Consider the following 25838-nt stretch of genomic DNA (forward strand, 5'->3'; position numbering starts at 1 on the left):
GTAAATTAGTGTAGCTTCTCTGCACTCCATGGTGAGGAGGAAAGCATCCTCCATTTAGGAATAAAGCTCTGCAATCAGTACCTGGGAATGCAGACCAGCAGGAACAAAGACTGTGTGTCTCCTTACATAATCTAAAGCAAGGGTGTTTTGAGTTCTCCAAGTGATGGTTTTAAGGAAACAGGCTGAAGCATAGGCAGCAACAAATATGTACAATCCTCGTTTGCCTTGAGAAAATGTCAGGGATTTAGTGAACAGCTAAGGATCTCTGGCCATAACCTCAGAGTCATGAGGAGGGGAAGTGAACCCGGCTGTGAAGGACCTACATTCCTCTCCTATTAAGTCAGTGTCACTCGTTCCTGAGAGATTTTTACAAGATTGTTAGATTAAATCCCATGGAAAAGAATGAACCCAAACTGCAACAGACCAGAGTTCTACATTACTCTTAAAACAGGCAAAGGTGACGCTTATCTGGGAATCATTCTTACGACATCTAATCTTTAAGACTTGTAGCATAACAAATGAGACAAGATCATCTACGTACCTTTAAGAAAAAAATATTTATTTATAAAAATACAATGGGATCAGTTTGAGAAGTGTGGCAATAAATACAGTTCAAGGAAGAAAAAAGCATTTCTACATGGATATATTATGGCACAATAAAAGGTAAATGCACCATCGATCATGGAACTTCTGTTGGCTCAAGACTTTGTACAAGCTCCCTTTTTAGTAAGACAACTATTTCTAAGTTTGGTCAGTGTTGATAATGGAATGAATACACAATCACAAATGCACATGTCTAATGCAGGACTTACCATTAGCAAACAATACCTTAAAAACATAGCAATGATATTAAATCACTAATGAGATATCTTAAATTTAATTGGCAAAGACCACATATAACTTTAAGCATGAGATTCTTTTATCTCCTCCGGAGAAAAGCTGTAAATATGTAAGATGAAGGCTTAACTTGGTATGTAAAAACCTACTTAAGTAGAGATTGTGAGAATGCATAGCTCCTTACGAAACAACCTGGCTGTATGAGAGCACTCCCCCTTTCACAGTATTCCTTTTACTTCATATGCAGTTACTGTTTATGCTGTAGACTACAACTGTTACAGCACTAAAGGCAACTAGACAGGGAAAGGGCAGAGAAAGGAGAAAGGAATGTATGTAAGGCAGTATTTCTTTAGGTACATTAAGTGTAGTGTGTAGGAAAGACAGGTAACAATTCCACAAGGCTAGTTTCGTTCTTACTGAATAAAATAATGGACTAATACTGAACTTTCGTTGCAGAGCTAGTAATCAATGCCCTGGTCACTGTACTGACCATGGTAATCTCTTTGATAGTCATCTTGGTACTCTCCGTGATAGTCATCTGGGTATTCTGCCTGATAATCGCTATCGCTGATCTCTGAGCCGTTAGTTCCTGTTCCTTGGCTGCCGTTATGAATGACAGGTTCTGTGGGTGCAGCACAGTACTTGGGGTCATACACTTGCCGTCCAAGCCCATACACACTCATTCCCTTCTGCGAAGCTACTTTGTTGGTACCCATTTGTAACGAAATAGTTGAGTTATCCACGGGTTGTAATATGTGCTTCTGGTCGTAGATGTCTCTCCTGGTACCTGGTGCCAGCATACCAGCCTAACAAAACAGGATTGTAGAGGTTCGGTAAGAAGGTCAGGAGCTGTGATTACTAGATTTCTGATTTCAACTTGTATGCCTAACTGGAAGTGCTGAAAAGCAGGAATTAAATTATAACAAAACACAGGACAGTAACATGTGTTCACTAGTAGGTAAGTCACAGAAGAAAGTCCTTGCAGAAAGGTCCAATTTATGTTCCTCTTTGAAAAGAATATACTAGGTATTCTGACTAAGATTGTGCCAGTAAGCAATTTCTTTTTTGCCTCTGTCTAGTTAATACTTTAAAATGAAGTTACTGTTTTTTCTTGCTGTAACACTGCCAGCAGGAAATTTTAGAAGTACCGGGACATTTTTATGCCTTAAGACACTCAGCACAGAACACACTGGTTATGATAAGAGCTTCAAGTTCCTCAATTACTGCACAAGAGCACAGCTGAACTGCAGCCCCTCACTGCTGCCTGCAGAGTCAGACTGCTGCTGGGCACCACCCCAGGCTCTCCTGTCCCACTGGGCTCAGAGCTGTGTCCATCCTGCACGTCACAGTCCTGCTTACCTGACTGGCTCCTTTGTTAGTGCCCATCTGTAGGCTAATCGTCGTCTGGTCAAATGGCTTATCAGTTTGCATTTTTGGATCATAGAGGTGTCTTCTAGTTCCATAAGCAGTCATGCCTGCCTGACTGGCACACTTGTTGGTACCCATCTTTATTGGGGGAAGGAAGAAGTGGACAGAAGAAATTATTTTTATTTGTACATTAAGCATTGTCTAAGGAAAAAAATATGGTTGGTAACCATGATGGCTGACAAAAAAAAAAAAAAAAAAAAAAAAAAAAAAATTCAGTGCTTGTTTTTCTCATGTAGTTTTACTACTACCTGTAATAAGTTACCCTTTTTCCTTACTGAGTTTCCAAAGGAAAAATAAAGGCAACTGTCATCCTAAGGCATTTCAGTGACTGTCATTTCCCAAGTGCATTGCAATTGGAATGGATGTATGCCTCAAAATGTAAAAAATAACTTTTACCATGGACAGTAATGATTCACAATTTCTCTGCCAAAGGAATTTTAAGATTTTACTTTGGCTTTTTTGATTACTAAGGAAAGAGGAGAGGAAAAAAGTTTCTACCATACAAAGAACTTTGGATGGTTAAAGACTCCTACTTTGAAACCACCTTAAAAGACAGAGATGATGCTGCTAATATTAGCTGTTCCTTTCCTTCTTATCACCCTTACAGCAGATTTAAAACAAACAAACCTTCCAGGCAGTGACTTGAGCTTATAAAGCCAATCAACTGCTTACAAGAATTTAAACCTCATTCCTCCTTCTCCGATAAGAATACATTGTTGTTCTGTACCTGGTTTTGCATAAACAATGTATCAGTTAATCAAAACAAGAAAGTTGTTCTCGATAGTAACAATTTAACTGCAAACTTGAATTTCATACTTACCTGAAGGCCAATTACACTTTGACCAGCTTTTAGTTTTCCTGCATCAAAACTTCGTGCTTGTTTCTCTGCATATTTGACACCAATATCAATTGTAGTATGAAAACCTTTAGTTTTTGCCTATTTAGGGAGAGGGAAAATAGAAAATTCAGTGTTTGAAGTGTGTTTTCTGTCTCCACACCCTAAGCCTGGGCTCTGAAATGATGCCACAAGCAGGTCTATCTCCATGAGACTGTGAGTCAGGGCTGAGAGAAGGTATCAGTTCCCCACACCACTTGAATGTGGCACTCCAAAACTACCTGAGTCAAAAGGATATTCTGCAGGGACCAGTGTTCTCCTGTGAGCTTCCCCGGTGCTGTGCATGCACATGGAAGCACTCAGGAACCCCCAATCTGAACTCTAAGCCTTCCCTGGGGCATGTGGGAGTACCCAGCCCTTTGAAGCGCAACCTCAGCAGTATCTCAGACTCTCAGTACTGTCTGTCCTCTCCTGACAGGATGGATGCTGTTTTCTGTATTTACATGGGTTCTAAGGCTACATCTGAACCGGCATGTGGATTTGGACCAATGCCAGGGGTACAAATACTTACCAGACCTGCCAGTGCTACTAGAGTGGTCTGTACTTGAGTCATATTTCCATTTTCAAAAAGATCATTTGCTTCAAAAATATCATGTGGCTTCATGCCGTAGACTTGGATGGCTTTGATAAAATTCCCAATGTTCTCCAGCTAAACAGAAACAAAAAAGCCAGTTTTCTACATCGTGTTTCAAATCAGGAATTAAGTAATTTAAAAGCCTTCTTGTGTTGGTTGGTTTGTTTGCTTGTTTTGCTTGTTTCTTTGCCTTGTGCAAACCAGACAAAACAGTTGATGTGGTTAAGAGTGACCGGTGGGAAGTCTGGGATTATTTTTTGTTAGTTCTAATAATGATTTCAGAAATCAGACTAAGAAGTTATCCAGCCTGGCAATCCTCCATCAAGGAGTACCATATACTTTGTTAGAGTGGGCTTTGATAAGAAAACTCGTCTCAGCTGTCTGTCCCTTCCAAGAGAAATTCTAATCTAAAGTCTGCTTCAAAATTAGAAAATATGACATAGTATCCATGCCATGTGACTTCAGCAACTCATAATTTTGAATAAAATAAAACCATAACTATGTGGATGGGATCCTTATATGGACTTATCTTGGGATAAATAAGCTTTAGGGTTTATCAGCACTATCTGCTGTAGAAATTTGAAAGCAATACAGAATACAAAGAGTAAGGACTGAATCTCCTTCCTTCTGAAGTATTAAGAGGCATTAAAATGTAAAAAAAAAACCAACAAAACCCTTGCCTGTATTTAGAAGTGTTCAATGCCAAGGAAACAAGGAGGCTGACATAACAGTATTAAGCTAGACCCAGAAAAAGCGAAGGTAGTAACTCTAGGCAGCAACCCTTCCAAATGATGTTGCATCCTCTCCAGACACCTTCTCAGGAGGATACTTCATACAGAGATGTCTAGGTACAGGCAAGCTTGCAGCACTGCCTGGATGGAAAACTCAGCTGTGATTTATTAAAAAGATTTTTGGTTTTTTTTTTAGCTAGGAAAAGGCCCTGCTATAGAGCTCTGGGTTGTTCTCCTGACACTTCCCTGAACAGCTAAAGCACTGCTATTAAACACAGCTACTCAACTGCCACTGATGAACCACCTCAGCTGTAGCTGCATTCTGTTAAACACTGTTCATGTCTGCACCATTCTCATCTCTTGGACATGTATCACATGTACTTGGTGCTACTAAGATTTAAGATATACTAAGATGTAACATTATCACAACAAATTCATTAATACAGAACAAAAGTATTGTTTGGGGGTTCAAGGGGTTAGAGGTGTAGTTCTGAGGTTGTTTTTTTTTGTTTTACCTGGTGCCAATTTAGTTTTGATTGATTAATTTTCTTCACTGATCCTGGCTGCAGCTTATTTATAAGCCTGGGGAGGTGAAAAAGAGGGAAATGCTTAAACAATAAATCTCATCCTTATACCATCTGTGCAGGCATTATATAATACTTCCACTCATGCTTTACTAGTTGCATTAGTTTCATCAAAATGGTTAATTTCTTGGTTCATACACTTGGCTAGCTCAGTTCTCAGGTCTCACAAGTCTAACAGACTGTAAGAATTTTTGCATGCCACTTGATTATAGAAATGAGCTGTGCCATTGAATTTAGAAATCTTAGCTGAAATATAAAGGAGATTTAAGTGTTCATTTTTCCAACAGTTTCCAAGAAGTTGCCTCCCACCCTACAGTCAGCTATCTTTGACTGTAATTGTTGATGTCTTTTGAAGGGAAATCTTCAGAAAGTCCCTTAGTTCCTTGAAAGTAGAAAACTCCTAAAAATAATGTTACTTAATAAATGCTTACTCGCATAAGATTATGCCATCTTTTAATCCCAGTTGAAAGTTTGCACCAATACTCAGCCCTGTAACCTCTTCTATCCAGTTACGCAGATCTTCTTCTATCTGGGGGTCATATTTCAGAGCAATCTGTAACACAAGCAGTCATAAAGTTACTTCAGGAGAGAAATCACCCCCTCTTCCCCACCCCAATTCCATTTTAGAGTATGCTATAGCTGTCATCCTGTAAATTTATTGCTGGATTTTTAAACTGTATTTTATACATCAGAGTACAGATGTAAGTAATTTATCCCTTTAACTATAATTTTCATGGCTTTACTAAAGGTCTGTTTGGAAAAAGCACTTTTAAGCATGTAACAGTTTTTCCTTGAGTAAGAATTCCTGGAGCTTCTGAAAAGTCTTTTGACAGCTGCAGAGGAACGATTTTTGAAAAAAATACTTGACCCAAGTTGTACTTTGGCAGGAAGTAAGGAAGGGAAATAGTATATTATGAACACAAGAATTCCGAATTGCCATGCCATCAGTACTACTGCTCACATGCAGACTTCTACATGAGAAATTTTATATAATAGATTTGAAGTTATTCAGCTGAAGATTATAGTGGGTTTGCTTTTATAGCTAGTTTATGATTGATGGAGATGAGCTAGTAAGTTTTTTCCGTGTTGCTACAACATTAGGAGTTATCTCGCTGGGGATTCTGGGGGCTTTCTTGGTTTATCGTTAACCTTTAGTATCCCTGCCATTTCTTTTTTCTTTGACCTTCATGAAGACTCTTTTGAAATAAACTGTGATCTCATTTTTTAATTGCAAAGGAAGAAAACCTGCAATAATCTTTGAAGTTTAAGGCATCAAGCAGAAGCTCAGATTTGTTAGTGAGATGACTTTAAAATTAATTTTCCAGATGTTCAGACTTCACTACTCTGTGTCTAAGTTTATGCTTCAGTCACTAGAAATCAACCCAGGTGAAAGGTATGCTTAAAAGCAGTGAACTTCAACACCACTAGCTGTCAACAGCATCTGTGTTCTTTCACTCTGCCCTTTGTTCCCCCCACCCCGAATGCACCAAAAAGCAGCTCCAACTTCCTTCAGGCTAAACCTGTCACCTTTGCAATCCTTTTCAATATTGGCAAGTTGGACAAAATGGATTCTATCACTGAAATCATCGCTATTTTTTCCACAAACAAAACAAGTTATCTTGAGCACAAGATTGTGTGGGATAAATAACCTCCACTGGCAGCAGAGGTTGGCAACACTTGCACCTTCGTTAGTTGTCGCGCATGGGTCAGTGAGCAGGGTGGGAGGTGCGGGAGCCGCCGTGAGAAACCTGACAGGCAAGCACAGAACGTACCTGCAGTACTTCTAACGTGGAAACTCAGTTCAGCTACACCAGTTGCTTACAAACACGTAACGAGAAACTCATGTACAGCCATTCGATCAAAATGTACATTTGAGACTTTTTACATACAGTTTTAAGACTTCAGCCAAGAAAGGCTGGCAATTAGCAGCTATATTTACACTGAAGGAGATTATAATTCCAACATAGCTGAATTACTTGGATAGAGGCAATTGCTACATTTTGGCTAGCATAGGTAATGCCTGACTCCAAACTGACCAAACTACAAATTACAGTACTCTGTTCCCTATTTTTCTTCTAAGGGGAATGGAAAATTCCTGTATCTCTGGCTTTACTTCAAAAACTTGTCTGAGTAATACTTATTTTCCTTAGACTATTTGTAATAGTAGTGCTCTGGTGCCTCAGTTACAGATCAGAATAATAGACTAAGCCATTCCTGCATTCAGATCTTAACTAAGGGGTAAAATGCTGTGCAGCACTCTGTAGAAGATAATAAGGAAAATGCATGACTTTATTTTTTAATCACATCATTTGGATATTATCTCAGATTAGATGCAGACTAGAAAAGCTAACTGAGGGTCACAGCTTCAAAGGACGTGGCTGTGGTCTTGGCTCTTAGGTGGCAGATAGCCCCCCTTGCTTCTCCCTTAAGTTTAGCACAGCAGCAGCACAACCACATTAATTTCCAGAGACAGTAATAATAGTAGGGGATGGGTAACACCTTGAAAATGGTGTATGAAATCAGCTGTCATCTTTCTCCTTCCTTTTCATGGATATTTTTATTTCCTATGGAAGCAAAGCTTACGTGATCACAGCCTTAATTTGTCTCCCCAGTAACATCTGGCAGAACCCAACTAGCTTGTTCAAAATTATAGAAAAGGAGCAGTCTTGGACAGAATTGAGTAAGTTAGATTTTGTGTGAAAATAAATATATATGCAAGGGAGGAAGATACCAAAACATCTTCCCCAAAAAACGGAATTGTAGCATCGTACTCTTCTTACACGTTAGAGAGCCTATTAAAATCTAGCAAAAGTGCCCTCACCTTCAAAACCTTAGGTTATGTGTACAGGCAAGACATGCATATCATTTATTTCTGTACCCCACCTCAAATGAAGGAACAGGATTTACAGAAAGACCAGAACTTTCTATTCCAATGCTCCAGTTAGAAGACAGCAGATAATTTGGGCTGGTCACTTCTACACTGGCAGCTCATACTGTGCTAAAATCACCATTGTACCATGTGGGTACAAAGCAGGGGTTGAGCTAATCTCCCCCACAATTCTTTAGTTACATACATAGTCAACATTGTGCTTTCTGAAAATTTAGGCAATTTCAGTGTAGCTTAAAGACAGTGCACCTTAAAGACACCCTGCAGCTGAAATCTTCTGGAATAGAACTGGACTTGTGTTTCTACCACTTAACTTATTTTTAAACACTGGTTAAAAAAAAAAAGTTTGTGATCAAGCCACCAAGAGACATAGTTTAATATTTTCCCTCCCAATATTAAAAAAAAAGAGTAAATATGGAAGCCAGCAAGAGTGAGAACCCTTAAGACTTCTGCAAGTATGGCTATTTTAATCTTTCTTATAAAAGAAAAAAAGGCAGAAATTTTCCTCATTTAATAGTAAGTGCATTCCATACGTAAGATTACAACTGAACTGAATATTAAATTGCTGAGCCCATTGCTTGGGGACCTTAGAAGTAATCAGGTGGAATTTTATCACTTCTGAAAAATATTTACTTTATGTTGGAGCACTTTACCATGTGTTCAAATCTTGAGCTTTTCAAGAGGTTTTAAATTGCCCTGGCGTATCACTACAGTGGTTATTTAGAGATACGAAGTAAAAAATGCTTTTACATGTGAGGAGTTCCCACAGCACCAAAAATGTTATTTTTGTTCTAATTTTTGAGCTGGTGGGAAACTAAGTTACAAAAAGTAAAAACTGGTGCTAGTTTCTCAGCAAATTTTATTCAATTTACCTGAAAAGCTAAAGATGTGGAATCTTTATCAGAAGAACATACGAGAAGAAGGGATTAAACAGGGAGAGTGACAGGTCAGATACTACCAGAAATAAGGCATTAAGCTTATTCTGAATTCTTAGCTCTTCTATTCCCAATGGCACAACGAGAAGTTATATAACACTCTTACTGAATAGTTCATATTTTCCACATGTGGATATCAGAGATGTTCCAGTTTCTGTTTGATTTCTATCTGAGAGGTGAAGCCAGAGGCTTTGATATGAATGTAAAAAAAATATGTCTTTTTCCATTACTACTAATCCAAAATATGCCAACATTTGATCCTTTATGAATACTGAACTTTCATGGAAGATACTTAAATCTTACAAGTCTACAGCAAAAGAAAATATTGTCTACTGAAGATGAAAGCAGTAGCTAAGCAGCTTCATTCAAAGTATCATCACTGCCATGAAAAAAAGCTCCTAGAGTTTCAGAATACTGTAGAAGTGATTCAATTGTAGCAATGGATATAAGGTTTTACAGAAGTTTAATATAAGATAGCAGGAAGCCAACTGTTCATTTCTTTCTTATGACATATGTTGAAAGATACATAAAGTTGTCAGTGTTGCTCTTTCTGCTGAGCTTCAGAGATGCAGGTTTAATAGAAAGGTTTGAAAGGAAACCAATGTTTATACAGGTGGTCAAAATTATAGGTGATCCAAGGCTGTGGAAGGAAAAGGCTGGGTGTTACTTGTCTATAACAAACTGATACACGTGTGTTTATGCCAATGTATGCCTCAGGCTGGAGTCCTTGGGTTAAACTTGATACCTCTGGCAACTTCACACCTGATCCTCACACCTAGTTCTGTTTAGGTAGGACTTTCCTCTTTGGGAGATCTTAGAGCGAAAAATCCTCTGTCCATGTGTAGTACAGGGACAGTAACAATCACCACTGCTTTTATCAAGCTCATGAAGTCCTGGAAGCTAGCTGAGTTCTGCTGGCCAACTTTAACGATGTGTCTGTGTGTCCCTTGAAGTGACTCCGTGTGCCTGCAGCATGTTTAGTTTGAGTGATGATGTTAACCAGTACTTCACACCATAACTGATATCATATGGACTTTGAGTCGTCCTTTTATACTAATCTTTTCCAAATTACACAGTACACGCTGTACGCTAAAGGCTATGTGTATGCCAGGTCTCCAGTTTGGGAGTTCAGCTGGCCATATTGCTGCTGCTGCTCTGGAAAAATACTGTAACAGGATCTCAAGGAAGAGTTTAAGCACACTGCACTTCTTTTTACACTGGGACTAGCAAACACAAATCGTACTAAGTTAAAAAGCAGGTATAAAAGATTAAACTTTTGAAGTTAAACATCATGTCATAACAGCCTGCACTTCTTAGTTCTGATGAAATTTCTGATTAAAGCTGCAGGCTTCCTGCCCTTCCCAGCAGGAGTCAAAGGTTTAATGTGCAGCATGCTAAATTTAAAGTAGTAGTAGGCATTTGAAAAAACTGCCTTTTTAGACATAAGTTTCAAAAGCATGTGCTTGTCAAAGTACATCAACAGCTCTGTTACAGGAACTGTGTTTGTTGACAAAACTTAAGATGTATATACATATAAAACTGCAGCAAAGTAGGTTGTAAATTTTGGTTTTCCAAGGTAAATAAAGTACAGGGCCATGTACAGCAAGAGAATTAACCAGGACTTCACTCTAAGATAAGATAGCAAAGGAAGAGATTTCATATATGCTTTTTCACCAAAGTGGACAGAAATATAGATAGAGCCCTAAGTTTTGGATTTTAATGTTCTTCATAGGCAGAAATTTGGTATGGGCTATATTCCTGCTTAAAGTGACACAAATTTACTAATTTTTCAATTAAAATACAAGATTTAGCAGAGAAAGCTTACTGAATTTTTAATAAGTATAGGAGCATAATCATCTTGTACAGAATTTAATCCATGTCTAGCCAGGGGGTTTAATATTAATTTTACTTTTACACATTTAGATCATACACTACTGAAAGCAAATAAAAACAACAAATGAAAAACTCCAGGTTTTAAGACCTAAGGTTGTACAGTTTCAATTTTAAGCAGCAATTTGTTCCTGTATCGACTTTTCAATCTTTATTAATTCAGAAGTGTCTGAGTGAAACTGAATTGCTGTGGTTTCAGTGCTGCCTTTGCAAACACCATTTGCATTGAAATAAGCACTATCTTCAGCAGTGATTTGTCCCGCTGAGACCAAAGATACCAATGCTGATACTTCTTTTTTATTTGCTTGGCACTAGTTTGTGATGAAATCTTTTTGCTCCCCTTTTTAAAGATTTATGATGGTATGAGGAAAGATGAAAGCAAAATTCTCCCCTGGTATCAAGGCAGAAGAAGCTCTTGACAGCCCTTACGGCTCAGAAGTGGGAGTCAGGCAGACCACATTGTTATCTAGAATTCCTGTTCATCACCTGCTGTTCCAGAACACACATTTGAATCACTTATCTAAAATTTTCACATACCTGGGAGAAGAAAAGTGTTAAGAGTTTAGTGGCTATGTGAATAACCAAGAAAAAGGCACAGAAAAGAAAATTCTTCTCATTAGAGAAGAGGGAGAATGATTGATTTTTTTTTTTTTTAATTATACAAGCAAGCTAAAACTTTATGGTTAAAATTCTATGGTGTAAACAGATTACTGTACCTATCTAATCTTCAGTTTCAGAGGTGACAGAGTGGCAAGGACATAATCACTGATTATTTAGTCATAGCGTAAATAAATAGCACACTGTAAATTGAGACAGAGAGCTCAAAAGTGGAAAAATATAAAGTTTTGGTTTTTACTGCAAGTGGGTAAGAAGAAGTGACAGGGTACCACGGTGATTATCAAGGGGAGCTTCTTGCCATTGGAACTACCAACCCAATGAGCTCTCATCATAAGGACAAATTAAAATTCCCTCCTAATTTCACGTATGTTGACCTGGATTGCATGCAAAAGCAAGTGTCAGAGGAGGCATATTTGTGCACAAGAACCCCAAATGTAACACAAATGTGACAATCCAGATGAAAACCAAAGAGGAAAGTACTTCAAAAACTCAAAGCCACCATTCAGTATGCCCTGGTATTTGAAGATGCATTTTTTCCTGTCATTATCGTCTATTGTACAGAAAGCCAGAGAGCACTGCATTAACATTACTGAAAGATCTCATTATATCCCAAAATGCTACTTAGCACAAAAATTTTACAGCTGTATCCATTTTGCTTAATATTCAACCGTATTTTTTTTTATGTGTACCATAACTGATACCCTGCCAACATCTCACTGTTTTCTCTGTAAATCAAAATTTAGGCTACAATCTTTAAAGAAGAGATGGATGAGCATTAATCCAAAATTCCTGGCATTCTTCCCATAAGCACCAGTTTAAACTCTGTGCCTCAAAGTTTCCAAGTCATGTTACAAGTACAGATACCTGCAGTCATGCATGGTGCTTGTTGCCAGATCAGCTGGCTGGAAGGACTGAGTGTTCTCCTCCCTGGCTGTCCAGTAGGACTTAACAACATTTTGCAAACGATTCAAGAAGCCAGTGCTGCCATCTCTTCCCCCAGTGTGCACCAACAACTCGGACACACGCCTGCCCTTGGACTGAATGTTGCCTCCCTCTTGTTCTCAGCAGCTACTGCAACGCTCTCACTTTCTCAAACGTGTTCTCAGTTTTTCTTGTGCCTTTTGCTCTTATCATGTTTTGCTATAGTCACAACTTTCCGGCTTGTAACTCCAGTTCTCCTTAGCCATCAGCTTCCACTGTCAACTGTAGCACCTTCTGGTCATGTCACCATATTTTATACCTCTTGGTATCGAGTTCCTTTGCTCTGTTTATTTAGTCTGTATATTGCTGAACTATTTATGTTACTTCACAGAACATGGTTCCAGTAATATCCACTATTATTTTAAACCACTGCTAGATTTTGTTTCAAAAAACCACTGGGATATGAAATTTGTTCTCAGCTAAGACACAGCTGATCCAGCCCAATGGCCAAAAGCCTGTTAGTCCCTGATGGGAATGGAATTCTCCTTGCTTTGAAAGCCACTCCCAGTATGACTGATATGACACAGCAAATCTGAACAGGCTCTGACATCATGAGCAGTAGTGTCTCCTGAGACAACTCACTGAGTGCTGCATGGAAAATCCTGGTAACCCGACAGACCTCAGAGATGCCTAGTTAATCTTCTTTTGTGGGGGAAAGAAAAAAAAATCATACAGAACAATCTGGTGCATAAACAGAAAAAAAAATTCCAAAGCATCTGAAAACAATTCAGTTTTTCCAGTAGTAACCCAGGAAGCAACTCCTGAGGAAACTGTTACTGTAACTCTGGTGGGACAGTCCTTCTCAAAGCCTAGAAGGAGTCTGCAAACAGAAACAGTAACATCTATGATCACTCAAATCTTTTTCAGAATATTTTTCTAATCTTTCTAAACTAAAGAAGCCCAGGAAATTATATATTCTTTCAAGTTTATTCACTTTTCTCCCCTATTGAATGGCTTTCAAATATGTAGTTTTATAAGCAAACTGTATTGTGACTCGGTAGCCCTTCCCCAAGGCCTAACTGTGTTGACAAGTCTTTCAAATTTACCTTCCAAACAGGACTGCAGTCTGATTATTTCATTTCCCTCCACAACTTTTTTCTTCTCTTTTTTTTTTTCTCTTCAAACTCTCTTCACTTACCCAGAGTAATTACGTTCTACAGCAGGAAGCACGTACCTCAAACATACCTCTCAGAAAAGTTGGCTAAAGAAAGCTGAAGTCTTTGCTATAAAAGTTACTCAAACACATTCCTTCTGCCTTTCCAGCAAAGGCACAGTCCATGCTGCATTTTCTCAGCGCTTTTTCCAAAGGCAAACCTCAAGACTCTTATCGCTCAAATTTGCGCCGACCCAGTAAGGTCGTGTACGTGATTCCTTGCTGCCAGCTGTGATGCCAGGCATAGGCTTGACTGGGAAATGAACAGATGACACAGCAGGTCCTGAGGTGACAGCATTTCCCAGTGAATGGTGCTCAGTGTTTCCCACTGATCACACTGATGGTTGCCTGTCACTGATCTAACTCCACAAACTCACATTAGGTGAACAGGCTGGGGTGCCTGTGATCGGTATTCATAAAGAAAACACAGATTCCTCTCATTCTTACTATCCTTGCACAGAATGATTCAATCTGGCTTTTTTTTTTTTTTTTTTTTTGTAATTTAGGTGAAAGACATGATTTCTTGAGAACTTCCTTAGCTGCTTCTAGCTACTAAGAGCTGCCTAGATTTATCTTTCATAAAGGTAGTAGATCAAAATCTTTCAGTTCATGCATAGCAAGTTTTTCTTGTTGAGGTAATTTTTCCCATTGCTAGTTTTCTTAGCAGAAGCACAAGTACTGCAGATTTCACACCTTAAGCTTTAGAAGACCTTGTCTATCAACAGCTTCATATTCTTGTTTTGCTTTACTGCCAGCAAAAATATTGCAAGAATGAACTTGGCACAAAGAATTAAAGACTGATAATCTGCTGCTTTTGGCCCTCCACCTCACCCCCTCTCACATATATCTTTGACCAATTAAAGTGCAGTAGGCGATGCACAAGGTTGAGCCAGGAAACACTGAAAACTATTTTGAATTTGGCCACCCAGACAAGTTGTGCTTTAACTACATAAAAAGTGTTATAATTATATATATATTTTTTAAAAAGGGTGAACACAAGCACATTACAAAATGTTTATTTAATTTTCTAATAATATACATTATAAGAAGAAAATCTAAGGAAAGTAAGACAAAGTGAAAAAATTTATGATTACATGTACTTCTAGCTCAACCTTTTATTTAATGAAAATGTAGTTTTAGGAATATACAAATCAAGCCATAAGCCTGCTACACTGGAGTTTATGAGTAAAGAAGAAAGTACAAGTGTGAAAGTAGAAAAGACAGTCAAACTTCAAAGTAACAGGTTCTGATTCAGTACCCTGTAGAAATTTCAAAGCACTATTTTTCAGCTATTCAACACAAGTAGAAAGAACAGCTGGCACTGCTGGAGGTGGGTAGGAGATGCACATACACACTGCATCCAAAACTCAGGATGTTACAAGGCAAGTTGTGTCATTATGTTGCACTGCTGAATTAAGAGTAGGTTTGAAATACCCACCCAGAAGAACGTGTGAGCAAGGCTGTGCTGCAAATGACTGTGAGAGGTCTCAGTCCTCAATTATTTAAGGTTCCATTATTGTTCGGCAGAAAACAAAATGCTGAGGTGCATTGACTGAACTTTAACTTTGTTAATTATATTTTATCCCAATTCTGTTCCGTCCATTCAAAGACCAGTCCTTTATCACTGATATTTAATCTCACAATCTTTGTCTACTTTTTATTAAATCCAGCTAGATTCTTTCAAATAGAAGTAGCTTTCCATATCAAAGACATTTTCAGACCATCATTTATTAATGATAAAAACTGCCATCAAGACAGACCATAGTAAAAAGTCATTAGTCTTTATTCAAACATTACTTGTACTTTTTACTTGCACAGGGCATGATTAATACATCAGCAAGGTAAGGGAACAGCTTCTTGCAAAATTAAGCAAAAAGCATTTAGTCTTAGCACACCAGATACGTGCCTGAACTACACATGCTTCATTGACTTAACACAGCATTGACTTCCAATTCTGATATATAACAGAACTTCTAATTGATCCCCTGCAGTGTTATGAAGTGAACTAAAACAGTGGCAGCTCAGGCTGGTCATGCAGTGGGAATCTCAACAGGAACTGCAGTACAGGTCCTGCTCCCACACATCCTGCTGCTCGGTGAGTACTGGCCTGAGCTCTGACTTGTGTGCTGCCCATGCTCAACACAGAAGGGAAATACTCTGCTGGGTCCATGTCAGCAGCAAGGTAGGAGTTGCTTTTTACCATGAATGTTTAACTTTAACCAAATCCCTTCCCAAATGCATGTATATTTGATGCCTTACCTTTTCCTGTGAAGGTTTCTAGTATATAGTCAACTGATTAGGGACAAGAGAAAAATGTTTTTTAATGAAATTATTCTTATTCAAGCAAAACCAGGGATACTAAGATAATGCTACCTATAAATAAGAGGCTGTAGCAGTGGGAGTATCAGCAGGAAAGCAATATAACAGGAGATCTTCCTTAGCAGGACAACAGAGTGAGGTTTTTGTAATAGTAACGTCCAGTTTTATCCTGGGAAGAGCCATGGTACAAACATGCAAAGCAGGGCAAGAAGATTTATTTAGAATCCATCTATAATTCAGCCAGCAAGGATTTTCAGTAGATCAGATTCCATCTTCATGCAAGCATTTCAGAACAGCAAGAAAGTGCAGAAATATTTAGGCAAATACTTGGTGTTCCGGTCCTGTGCGTACGCACAAGCCACATACTGTTTTTCACTTCACTGTACCTTTTTAAGGATTACTCGGTAACCAAAAGGTTGTCTAAATAAAGGTCTGCCTAAATAAAGTCCTCAAGAAAAATCCTGTGTTGACCCCAGAATACAGGGCTGAATCTCGGAAGGGAAGCAGCAAAGGCATTGAATGGTTAAGATCTGGTTTCCATGAGTGAGCAAATATCAGCGACCAGGGCGAGCTCAGGCTCCCAAGGCTTAAAGCCTGCTTGGCCCGGCTGCTGGGACTGGGCAAGGCACTGGGGACAGTCCAAGCAGGGCACTAGAGCGTGGCTGTGACAGCAGCACTTCATCCTCGCTGCGGTGGCCTTCCCTTACTGCCAGCTCCTCCAGGGGCACCGATGCCTGCCAGCCTTTGCCAGTTATACACCCAGAACAGCGTCCGCTTTGGGTAAGAGCATTTTGTACAGGCAACAAGAAGTACAATTATGTTTCTCCTCTAAATATCCACTAAAATCTGCACTGGTTTGCGGAGGAGGAGGGGTGAAAAAAAAGGGGGGGGAGGAGGGCAAGTGTGGGTTATTGAGGCTTTAAAAAAAAAAGTCCCAAACATAGAATCACCCACCTGAAGAAAGTCAAAAGTTTTTGAGAAAATCACTGTCATTCAACCCCACTTAAGAGAAACAACGACATAAGTTACTATGAGGCATTACTGCAGAACCAAATGTATTTACTCAAAAGAAAGCATTTGCTGCTGAACACCGCTATACAAGTTAAGAGTTGTTTAGAATCAGATACTTACAAAAAGCATTTTTAAGCAAAAGAGTCCCTCTTAAAGAAAAAAAGAAGGATTTTCACATGATCTCACTTAGAAAAAATCTGTTTCAAATTGCCCTACGTGTCCTGGCCTCCAGCCCATTTTTACTGAAGGCCTTTCCTGTACAGTTCCATAGGGGATGGGAATCTCTACAAAGTTTGCCTTAAAAGGACGTGTCAGATGCCCAGTGTATACCGTGTTATGCAGCTACAGAAGCTAACAATTCTGAGTACAAAGAAGTTTCTATCCTTCACTTTCTGAGGCAAATTATAAACTATTTGCAGGTGAGAAAAAGCATCCAAATTAAAGTTCTGTCAAAAAAAGACAAGGTGAGACAAAAATCAGGTATGTGCTGCTGTGCCACAAGAATGTGTGCATCCATCCATGTATCTTTTATGGGTATTGACTCAGCAACAGGACTATAATAAGTATTTTTCTCCAAATTTTAAACTAACTCTGAAACCACACCAAGAGCACATTCATTTGTAAATTTTAAACAAGCAGGCATTACTGTAATGCAAATCATAGTTTTTATTTTCTGAGGCTGCTAATCCCATTTAATTGTCATGACTGTCAAGCCCTATTTGCTTTCTTCAGAAAGTGTTCTACTCATAGGAGGTACATTGAGAGCTTGCATTCAAAGGATACGAAACACTTATCTCACATCCTTAAAAATTAACCTTAGCAAGTTTTACGATTTTCTATCACCAGTGTAAGATTTACTAAAAGTTTATTAATCCACCATAAACAAGGTCACTGTAATACGTTTTATACATGGACAGAAGACACTTTAAATTTGAAAGCGCAGGCACAGGGTGCTTACTAAGGTTAAACATAACAAAAGTTTCAGCAGACATCCTCACTGTTCATTTACTTGTGCAGCACTGGCAGTTCTGTCTGTGCCGTCCCCACACACAGGAGCAGACCCGTGTGGGCTCCACCTCTGCCTCGATGTTCATGAGGCAGCAGTAGCTAATCCTGGCTATGCCATGCCATTTCATCACCTTCCTCCCAAAAAAAATGGTGTAAGATGAGAGGCAGAAGTGGAAATGACAGCCCTCGCTCAGGGCTTAACACAGGCAGTGACAGCTGCCCCGCAGCCCGAGCACGGCCTGCGCTGCTCCAGGTCTGAGGCCTCAAAGGACAGCTCTGAGCTCGGCAAGGAGGCGTCAAGATCCACGGGGGATTTAAACCTTGGGGCAAAGGAAGCGAATTCCGTGTCAGTGGCGTACAGCAACAACTGCCAGATGTCCCCGGGGCAGCCACTTCCACACAGCTGTTTAACCGGCCCGGGGGCTCCTGAGCTGTGACACTGGCGACAGGGCACCTCTCCCAGCTGGGGTCTGTGAGGGCTCCCGAAGGCCAGTCTCTTGTTTGTGGGCTCAGGCAAGTGTCCAGAACAGCCACGGGGGCTAACGCCCCAGCTGCTGGCAAGAGAAGTGTTTCCACGGCAAATCACCTCTGCTCGTGCTGAGATGGATCCTTGCTATGAGCTGTCAACCCAATGCTACGGAGGTTCCATCACCGTTATTACTGCTGTAGTGTTAACGCTTCTCTTGAAGTAGCCACGTGGAAACCTATACTTGATGGTGCCTAAGAGAATAGACCTGTCCTGAGATTGTAACGGTGAAAGTGGTAAATGGATCAGACACATCAAGGTAGAGTAGACACGCTGAGATAGACAGTAAAGGATGAAGAGGAGTGGAAACACTGTAGATAAGGTTCTCCACTGCTGGATTACCTTCCTTGTTTAACAACAACAAAAAATATTCTTGGTAATCTGCATTAATACCAATTTCTCAGTTAGTATGAGAGAAGTGAGTGAAGAGACAACTCTTCACACACAGGACCTAACACTAGGAGAATACAAATTAATAGGTTAACAACTGAATAAAGCCAGTGATTCACTGGGTTTCCTAAAAAAAAAAAAAAAAAAAAACCAAAAAAAAAACCACAAAAAAACCTTTGCAAAATTTCCGGTAAGAGGCTGAACTCGTGTTTCAGCAATTGAGGTGGCAAACACGTTCTCAAAAGCGCAGGAGGCGTCTGCCCAGAAAAGGAACACGGCGTGATTTGGAAGTGGAGGGCAGCAGGGCCATGTTCAAGCAAGTGCTGATGAACACAATTAACTGAAATTTAATACTGTCAGTCAAAGTGAAACTAAGCATCAGAAACAAGTAACCAGTAGAAAATTGTAAACAAATTGGAGAATTCTCATAAATTGGTTGCTGATACGTTAAAAAAATGCATCTTAAGACTGACCAAAGAGATGGTCTCATTTTTTATATTGCTAATGTGTTTTTAGTGATGCATGTAGTTATTGTGCCAAACATCAATTCTAAGTTTTGCTATGGAATTATTCCACAGTCATATTTGCTCTTCATGGACAGTTTTGCTATGGACTCAGTTATCAAAACTGTACCATTAAGTACAAAGTTATGAATTTCACTTGAACTGCAGATCTGTTACCAATGCCTGGATCTAGCTGGAAGAAATTCACAGTTTTTTGAAAAAAATACCAAATTTGGACACTAAGAGAAAAGTTTTAGTGATTTCCACAGTGAAATTGATATTTAGCTAGGAAACATTAACTTCGAGAGCCATGATCAACTATCAGAAACCATAAATTAACTGGAGCAAACTGAAGTTTAATGCTTGCTCCTATAAATTCTTCTGCCATTTCCTCTGAAATTCCCTTTTCAGTATATATTTCTATTACAATAATTCTAAGAGCACCAAAACATTCGATTTCTTATTTATCCTCCGTGCAACAAAACGAAGATCTGTGTAATGCAAATGGTCATGCAGGCTGATTTTATTTTAAACTATACATTTAAATTTAATTCAAAACTTGTAAATGAAAGATATTACTTTAAAAGTTACATAAATGTCTACATACAAGAGAATAGGAATGCAGAGATCTTATACTGTCACTTATGATGACAGAAGATATTCTCCTCTGCTCTCAAAGCCTAAGTTTTCACTGCCTTTATCCAGTACCGGCTCACTTTTTGTTGCATCATTTCAGACAGCATTAATTGAAATGCACTTTTACCAGCAGCAAACATTCTTACCTAGGGTTCACAAAATTTGTTGACCAAACCCCTAAGGATTTGTTAAAGGAAAATAGTCTAGAGGAAGCATGTCTATGGTAAAGCAAATATATGGTAGGAAGAGTTGCATTTTAAGAATGGAAAAGGGTATTACTACTGTTTTGAAAGGAGGGGTGACAAAAAGGAGAGGTTCAGTTCAGCCACAGACAGCCAAAACTTATCTCACTATTAAATCACTAATTAAAAAACCTGAAAGCTAGTGATTTTAATCTGGTTCCCAGATAAAAATATTTATTTAAAAAAAAAAAAAATGATTTCTAAGCAATTAAATCTGTTTATTTGGCCTGTAGCAGGTAAAATAGACTACAGGAATTTTCTCCTCAGCAGTTTCAAGAGGAACACAATAATCATACCTAGGTCTAGTTTGCATTAGCCACCACAGACTTCAATTCTTTTTCATTAAACAGTATTTGCCCTCAAGAAGGAAAGCAGGAAACACTACTGCCCTCCTGCACACTTGCAAAATAGGGAGATACTTTGTTTACAGGCATCATTTGTTTAAGAGCCTTCACTTCACAAAGTGAAGTTTCCCTTCCTCTTCCATTTCGCTAGGGCTTGACCTTTCAGGGTGGCAGTTGCAGGGCTGGGAGAACTCCCCTGCTGTCTTTAAAAAGTCTGGAAAATGGTAGTGACCAGTGACAGCCTCCTGACACAGGGATGGCTCAGAGGGAACGTCAGGGATGCACAATAGCCAAACGTTATGCAAAATGTGGTTCCCCACACAAACCATGCTCCTGCCCACCCTCACTATCTTATGAAGATGAAACTGGCACTGTATCAAACATAAGAGGAGGGAGAAGATAAATGCCTGCCTGATACAAATAACATTTCCATGGCAAGGGTGGAGCCACTAGGAAGCAGCTGAATGGACTGGAACCTCTCCTTCTGCTGCCCAATGTTCCTGTTTGCTCCACACCTTCTGCAGAGAGACAATGGAGCATAAATCAGAGACAAATATAAAATCGAGTTTGCAGCTTTATCTAATTGCACCATCATCTCATGCTATGTCAACCTCACGTACTGCAGAAACTCCCCCATTGCTCAAGAAGAAAATTATTTCTTGCCTGCACAAGAAACCATCCATTTCCATCAGTTTAAAGGGCTCCCCGCTGAATATTTGTTTTGGATCAATTATCTCCTGCGATCTCAAGTAAACAGGGAATCAGCTTCAAAGGGATTACACTAGTTTGACTACCTACACATTTCTCATGCAGACAAGTTTCCTTACAGCTGGGAACCAGTACACAAATTCCATGCTTTCCCTGTAGGAATGAGGAAAAGAGATCCCTAACAGAGACCAGATACCATATTAGTGTGAACTAAGGTAAGGAGCAAAACAAGAAAAGGGTGGAACCTCAAAAGGGAAGGAAAAAAAAAAAAAAAAAAAAAAACCACCAAAACAAACAAACAAACAAAAAAACCCCCCACAAGAACAACAACAACAAAAAAACCCAAAAAACACCAAAACACCAAACTATACACATAGATTTTAAGCTTAGAGACTGAATCCTGAACCTCAATTACATTAAATTCTTAAAAAGCATCAGGACATTTTATAGTCATCTATTCAAAGACCATAGCAAACAAATGGTCTCTCTGAACACTAATAAAATGTCAAATGAGAAAATAAAGGATAAAAACCAAAACCAAGGGATTTTATTTATGCAGCACAGCTGGACCCTCAGGCAGTATAGCTATGAAGCTGTCTGTTCACTGCAGAAAAACACTGCTTGGGGATCAGCACTGAAAATTTCAAACAAGGGTATTTAAGAGTAACTATCATTCAAGCAGGGAGGTTCTACAGCTACTTACAAATGTTACCCCGACAGCACATTAAAAAACCCGTGACACAATAGTTTGCACAAAGGCCAGTATTATAGAAAGTCTGATTATAATTGGCAGCAAAAAGTGATCCTCCAAGAGTCAGGAACTAATTCTTCAAACCTTCATGAGACAGAAAAATCTGGGAAAAGGAATTTTTGATCTTTACAGAGACATTATCTGCTGATCCTCTAGAATTGTACAGACGAACAGACACACATCTAACCCACAAACCCACGCAACATACCTAGATTGGAGGTATACAATATACCTGTATGTAGCACAACAGCTTTGAAATTTGACCTCTTACAGTGAGAACAACATTCTAAAAGCTCAAAGCTACATCTCTTCCGGAGTTTTTGTTGTTCATTGGAGGGGTTTTTTGTTTGCTTGGGGTTTTTGAAAGGGGATGAGTTCATTCGTCTTTGGTGCACTTGAATTGTTTTCTACGGCACTGCTGCACAGACGCTTTCACAGAACGAGCCAGAAACCTGCAAACAAGTAAACTGGAGCTGCCCCAAAACATCCACCTCTCTGCAATACCTGCATTGAAGGCAGAGAATGTGAGCAAAACAAAACTCAGCAAGATGAAGTAGAAGCCCCTTTGCATAGGGTGAGAAATACACCAGTTTCAAACCTCTGGTAATGCACAGGCTTGGAACAGCTCCTAAGGAGGGCCTAAGGAAGCTGATGGCAATAAGAAACTGAAAGAAAGAACAAAGAACTTCTTCCCATTTTGTCCCCATTAAGGGATCATGTTAAAGCTACATAATTTTGTCAATAATCTTTAAAGTAGAAGAGCATCTACTTTCTTCCTAATTCACATGCAATAATACACAACACGATGTAGTCTTTTTTTAGGTTTGGGTTGTTTTGGGTTTTTTTTTTTCAGTTTGTAATGGTGTAGATAAATCACCAAGTTTAGATGCTGGAAGCAACCATTCTGGAAGACATTTGGTTACATGATGTCACCAAACTTTGCAGCAGAACCCTCAACCATCCTGAGAAAGCAAAGAAAAAAACAAAGCAAAATGTTGTTTTGTGAAGCATAAATTACAATGTTGAAAGTAACTACTTTTCTGCCTGCTCTCCTTTCTACTCAGCTACAAGTAAAACAGGATCTGGGGATCTGCTGAAACCAGACACGAAACAACCGGTTATTAAAGACCACGTTTAGATTTTAAGCCTGTGAATAAAGACACCGAGCACCAACTTATCCCCGCTTGTTTAGCGGCGTAGTTTTTATTGCAAAGGTTTTCCCTCTTATTAGGTAATTGGCCGCTGCAAGGTAGCAGCCGGTCTAACAGGGCAACGTGAGACACCTTTTGTTCCTAAGAGCATGACAAAAACCTCAGCAAAGCCGCGCACAACCGGCTCCCGCCGCTCTGGCCGCGGGGCCCGGCTGCTGTCAGCGCCGCTTCTTCTGCCGCTTCCAAGCGAAGTCCCCGGCGCGGCGGCGGCCGGGCTCTCGGTGCGGGCTCTCGGTGCCGGCGGTCCCGCCGGCGGGGCTCCCCGCGGGGCGCGGGTCCCGGCCCGCAGCCGCGCCGCCTTTGTGCGCCCCCGCGGGCGGGGCGGGGCGGGGCGGGGCGGGCGGACAATGCGCGTCTGTGCGGGCCCCGCGCCCATTGGCCGCGCGCCGCCGTGCCCATGATGTCATGCGGCTGGAATGCGCCGCGCGGGGGGCGCGAGCCGCGCAGCGCCCGCTCCGCACCGCCCCGCGCTCCGCTCCGCACCGCGCTCCGCACCGCTCGGCGGGCCCGCCCGCGCCGAGCCCGGCTCTGCCCCGCCGGAGCACGCCCGCCCGCCGCGCCGCGCCGCTCCGCCGGCTGTGGGGCGGCTGCGGGCCCCAGCGCCGCGCCCCGCCCGGTCGCGGCGGGCGGAGAAGGCACGAGCGGGATGTCCCGTGCCAGGGCTGTCGGCGCGGGCAGGTGCAGCCCGGGCGACGACGCGAATCGCGGCTCCGCACACGGGTCCGCCCGGCGCTGACAGCTCGTCGGCGCTCGCAAGTTTCCTGAGAGGTGCCGCGAAGGGCAGCGCCGTCCCGGGCCGGCGGCGGGCGCATCCTTGCGCGCCTCCACCGCGCGAGGCGGGCGGGACCCCCGCCGGCCGCCGGAGGCGACGGAGCCCCGCGTCGCGTCGCGCCTCGTCCCGTCCCGTCGTCCCGGTGTACACAAAGCCCGGCGAACCCCGCGCCGCCCGTACCTTGTTCTTGACCTCGGCGGAGAGCCCATAGGAGGGCCCCTTGTTGAAGTGGGTCATGTCGGTGGTCTCCCGCGGTTCGGGGGCGCTGATCACGGGCGCTGGCGGCTCCGGGCTGAGACGAGAGTCCGCCCGCGGCCGCGGAAAGTTCTAGTCCCTCCCCCCACCCCCGGCCCGGCCCGGCCCCACGGCCGCAGGAGCCGCAGCGCGCCAATCGGGGAGCGGGGCCGGGGAGGGGGCGCGGGGCCGCGGGGAGGGGCGCCCGGCCCGCCCGGCCCACCCCGCCCGCCGCCGCCGGGCGCCGCCCGGGGGTCCGGCCGGGGCGGGGAGCGGAGCGGAGCGGGGGGACGTCAGCGGGAAGGAATCCGCGGGCACCGGGGGCCGCCGCCGCGGAATGCGCCGCCGCCGCGGATTGCCACGGCCCGCGGCGGCCCCGGGGAAGGGGACGGGGATCCCGGCGAGGGACCGGCGGCGGCAGTCCGGCGTTGCCCGGCCGCTCACCGGGTCCTCCCGCCCCGTCAGCGAATTGTCGCACGCGGTGGAAAGCCCCCGCCGGACCGGGATCACGGCACCGAGGACTGGGAATCCGGGAGAACGGCGGTGGCTCTGCGTTCGGGGCAGTGCTTGCCCTCGGGCCTTTCCCGGGCGGTGCGGGACCGCCGCCGGAGAGGAAGGCTCGGGGAGCCCGGGCAGAGTGGGACCGGCCGCGAGCACGGCCGGATGCTGGGGGAAACCCTCGGCCGCTCATGCAAACCGCTCTCTTGCGCGGCACCGTGGCCAGAGCTACTTGTGAAATTCCTTTAAAAGGTTAGAGATTATCACGAAACTTGGAACAGTGGGAGACGGAGCAAGAGGGAAGAAGGACGTGTGCAAGTTGTCGGAGTGAGACTGAAGTGTGGCAGGACGACGAGCTCATGCTCGTCTCCATCTCATAGTTCCTCTGCGCCATGTGGTCCTGGGCACGGATCCTGCGGGACGCAGCATTTCCGGAGTTTGGTTCGGGGCAGCCCCTTCCCTACGGCGTTAAGGCACTAAAGGACAGCGCTGCGCTGTGTCAGTGGCCGCTGGGGAGCCGTGGGAGTCCCGTCCCTCTGTGGAAAGCACAGGGCACGCACGAGGTTTGCGTGTTGGGCATACTAGCGGGATTACATCCAGCCCAGGGCGCGCTCGTTCCTGGGAGCCAGCGGTGGACCGCGGCTGGCTTCGGTGCTGAAGCCACTCTGGAAAGCGAGTACACAGTGAACACTCGGTCCATTGAGTGAAGTCCTGACCTGAAAATACAGCAGTGTGTTACCTTCAGTGCTGGAGTAACCCTACGCATGCAAAGTAACCTTTCAGATACGGTTAAATTTTAACAGATTTGAAAATAAAAACCATAAGATGATCAGTTGGTAGGACCAGTTGTGTAAGGCACAGCAGGCTGTAAGGCCGGCTGCTGGAGCTGTGGCCCACGTAGCCACCTACTTGGTATCCCACAGAGAGAACGGGTCTGTGCTTCGATTTTGTAGCAAAATATCAGGACTACGTGAGTTTAACTTCGGCTGAAACCAACAGGGCTCTTTCAAATGAATTGCGGTGGGGCTGTAACAGTCCTGAGGAACTTGCAGGACAGCCCGGAGGTTGTTTTGTGCTGTGGTGCTGTGGATCAGCTCAGCTCAGCTCAAACCGCTTCTCCACTGCGCTGCCTCTAAGGAAAACAGCCAGGGCTGTTCCTAATTAAAGGAAGC

General features: G+C 42.3%; 1 protein-coding gene across 1 annotated transcript; it reads right to left on the reverse strand.

Moving 5' to 3' along the window:
- Positions 1 to 538: 538 nt before the first annotated feature.
- Positions 539 to 24280, reverse strand: CNN3 (calponin 3). The gene is made up of 7 exons (XM_040072289.1): positions 24115 to 24280; positions 5481 to 5602; positions 4981 to 5047; positions 3672 to 3809; positions 3086 to 3202; positions 2197 to 2343; positions 539 to 1643 (listed from the first exon to the last, which is right to left on the reverse strand). The coding sequence occupies exons 1-7, from the start codon at positions 24169 to 24171 to the stop codon at positions 1296 to 1298; spliced, it is 996 nt and encodes a 331-aa protein (XP_039928223.1). The 5' UTR covers positions 24172 to 24280; the 3' UTR covers positions 539 to 1295.
- Between the last annotated feature and the right edge of the window lie 1558 nt (positions 24281 to 25838).

Source organism: Hirundo rustica, chromosome 9, assembly GCF_015227805.2.
Source record: "Hirundo rustica isolate bHirRus1 chromosome 9, bHirRus1.pri.v3, whole genome shotgun sequence".
NCBI classification, from domain to species: domain Eukaryota; kingdom Metazoa; phylum Chordata; class Aves; order Passeriformes; family Hirundinidae; genus Hirundo; species Hirundo rustica.

What these genes read in the sequence shown, in the direction of transcription:
- CNN3 (XM_040072289.1), bottom strand. Translation starts at nt 24,171, where the DNA reads ATGACCCACTTCAACAAGGGGCCCTCCTATGGGCTCTCCGCCGAGGTC. An exon ending in CAAAACTAAATTGGCACCAG is followed by an intron (nt 3,810 to 4,980) that starts GTAAAACAAAAA and finishes GTTTCTGTTTAG; the next exon opens with CTGGAGAACATTGGGAATTT. An exon ending in TAGTAGCACTGGCAGGTCTG is followed by an intron (nt 3,203 to 3,671) that starts GTAAGTATTTGT and finishes CTCCCTAAATAG; the next exon opens with GCAAAAACTAAAGGTTTTCA.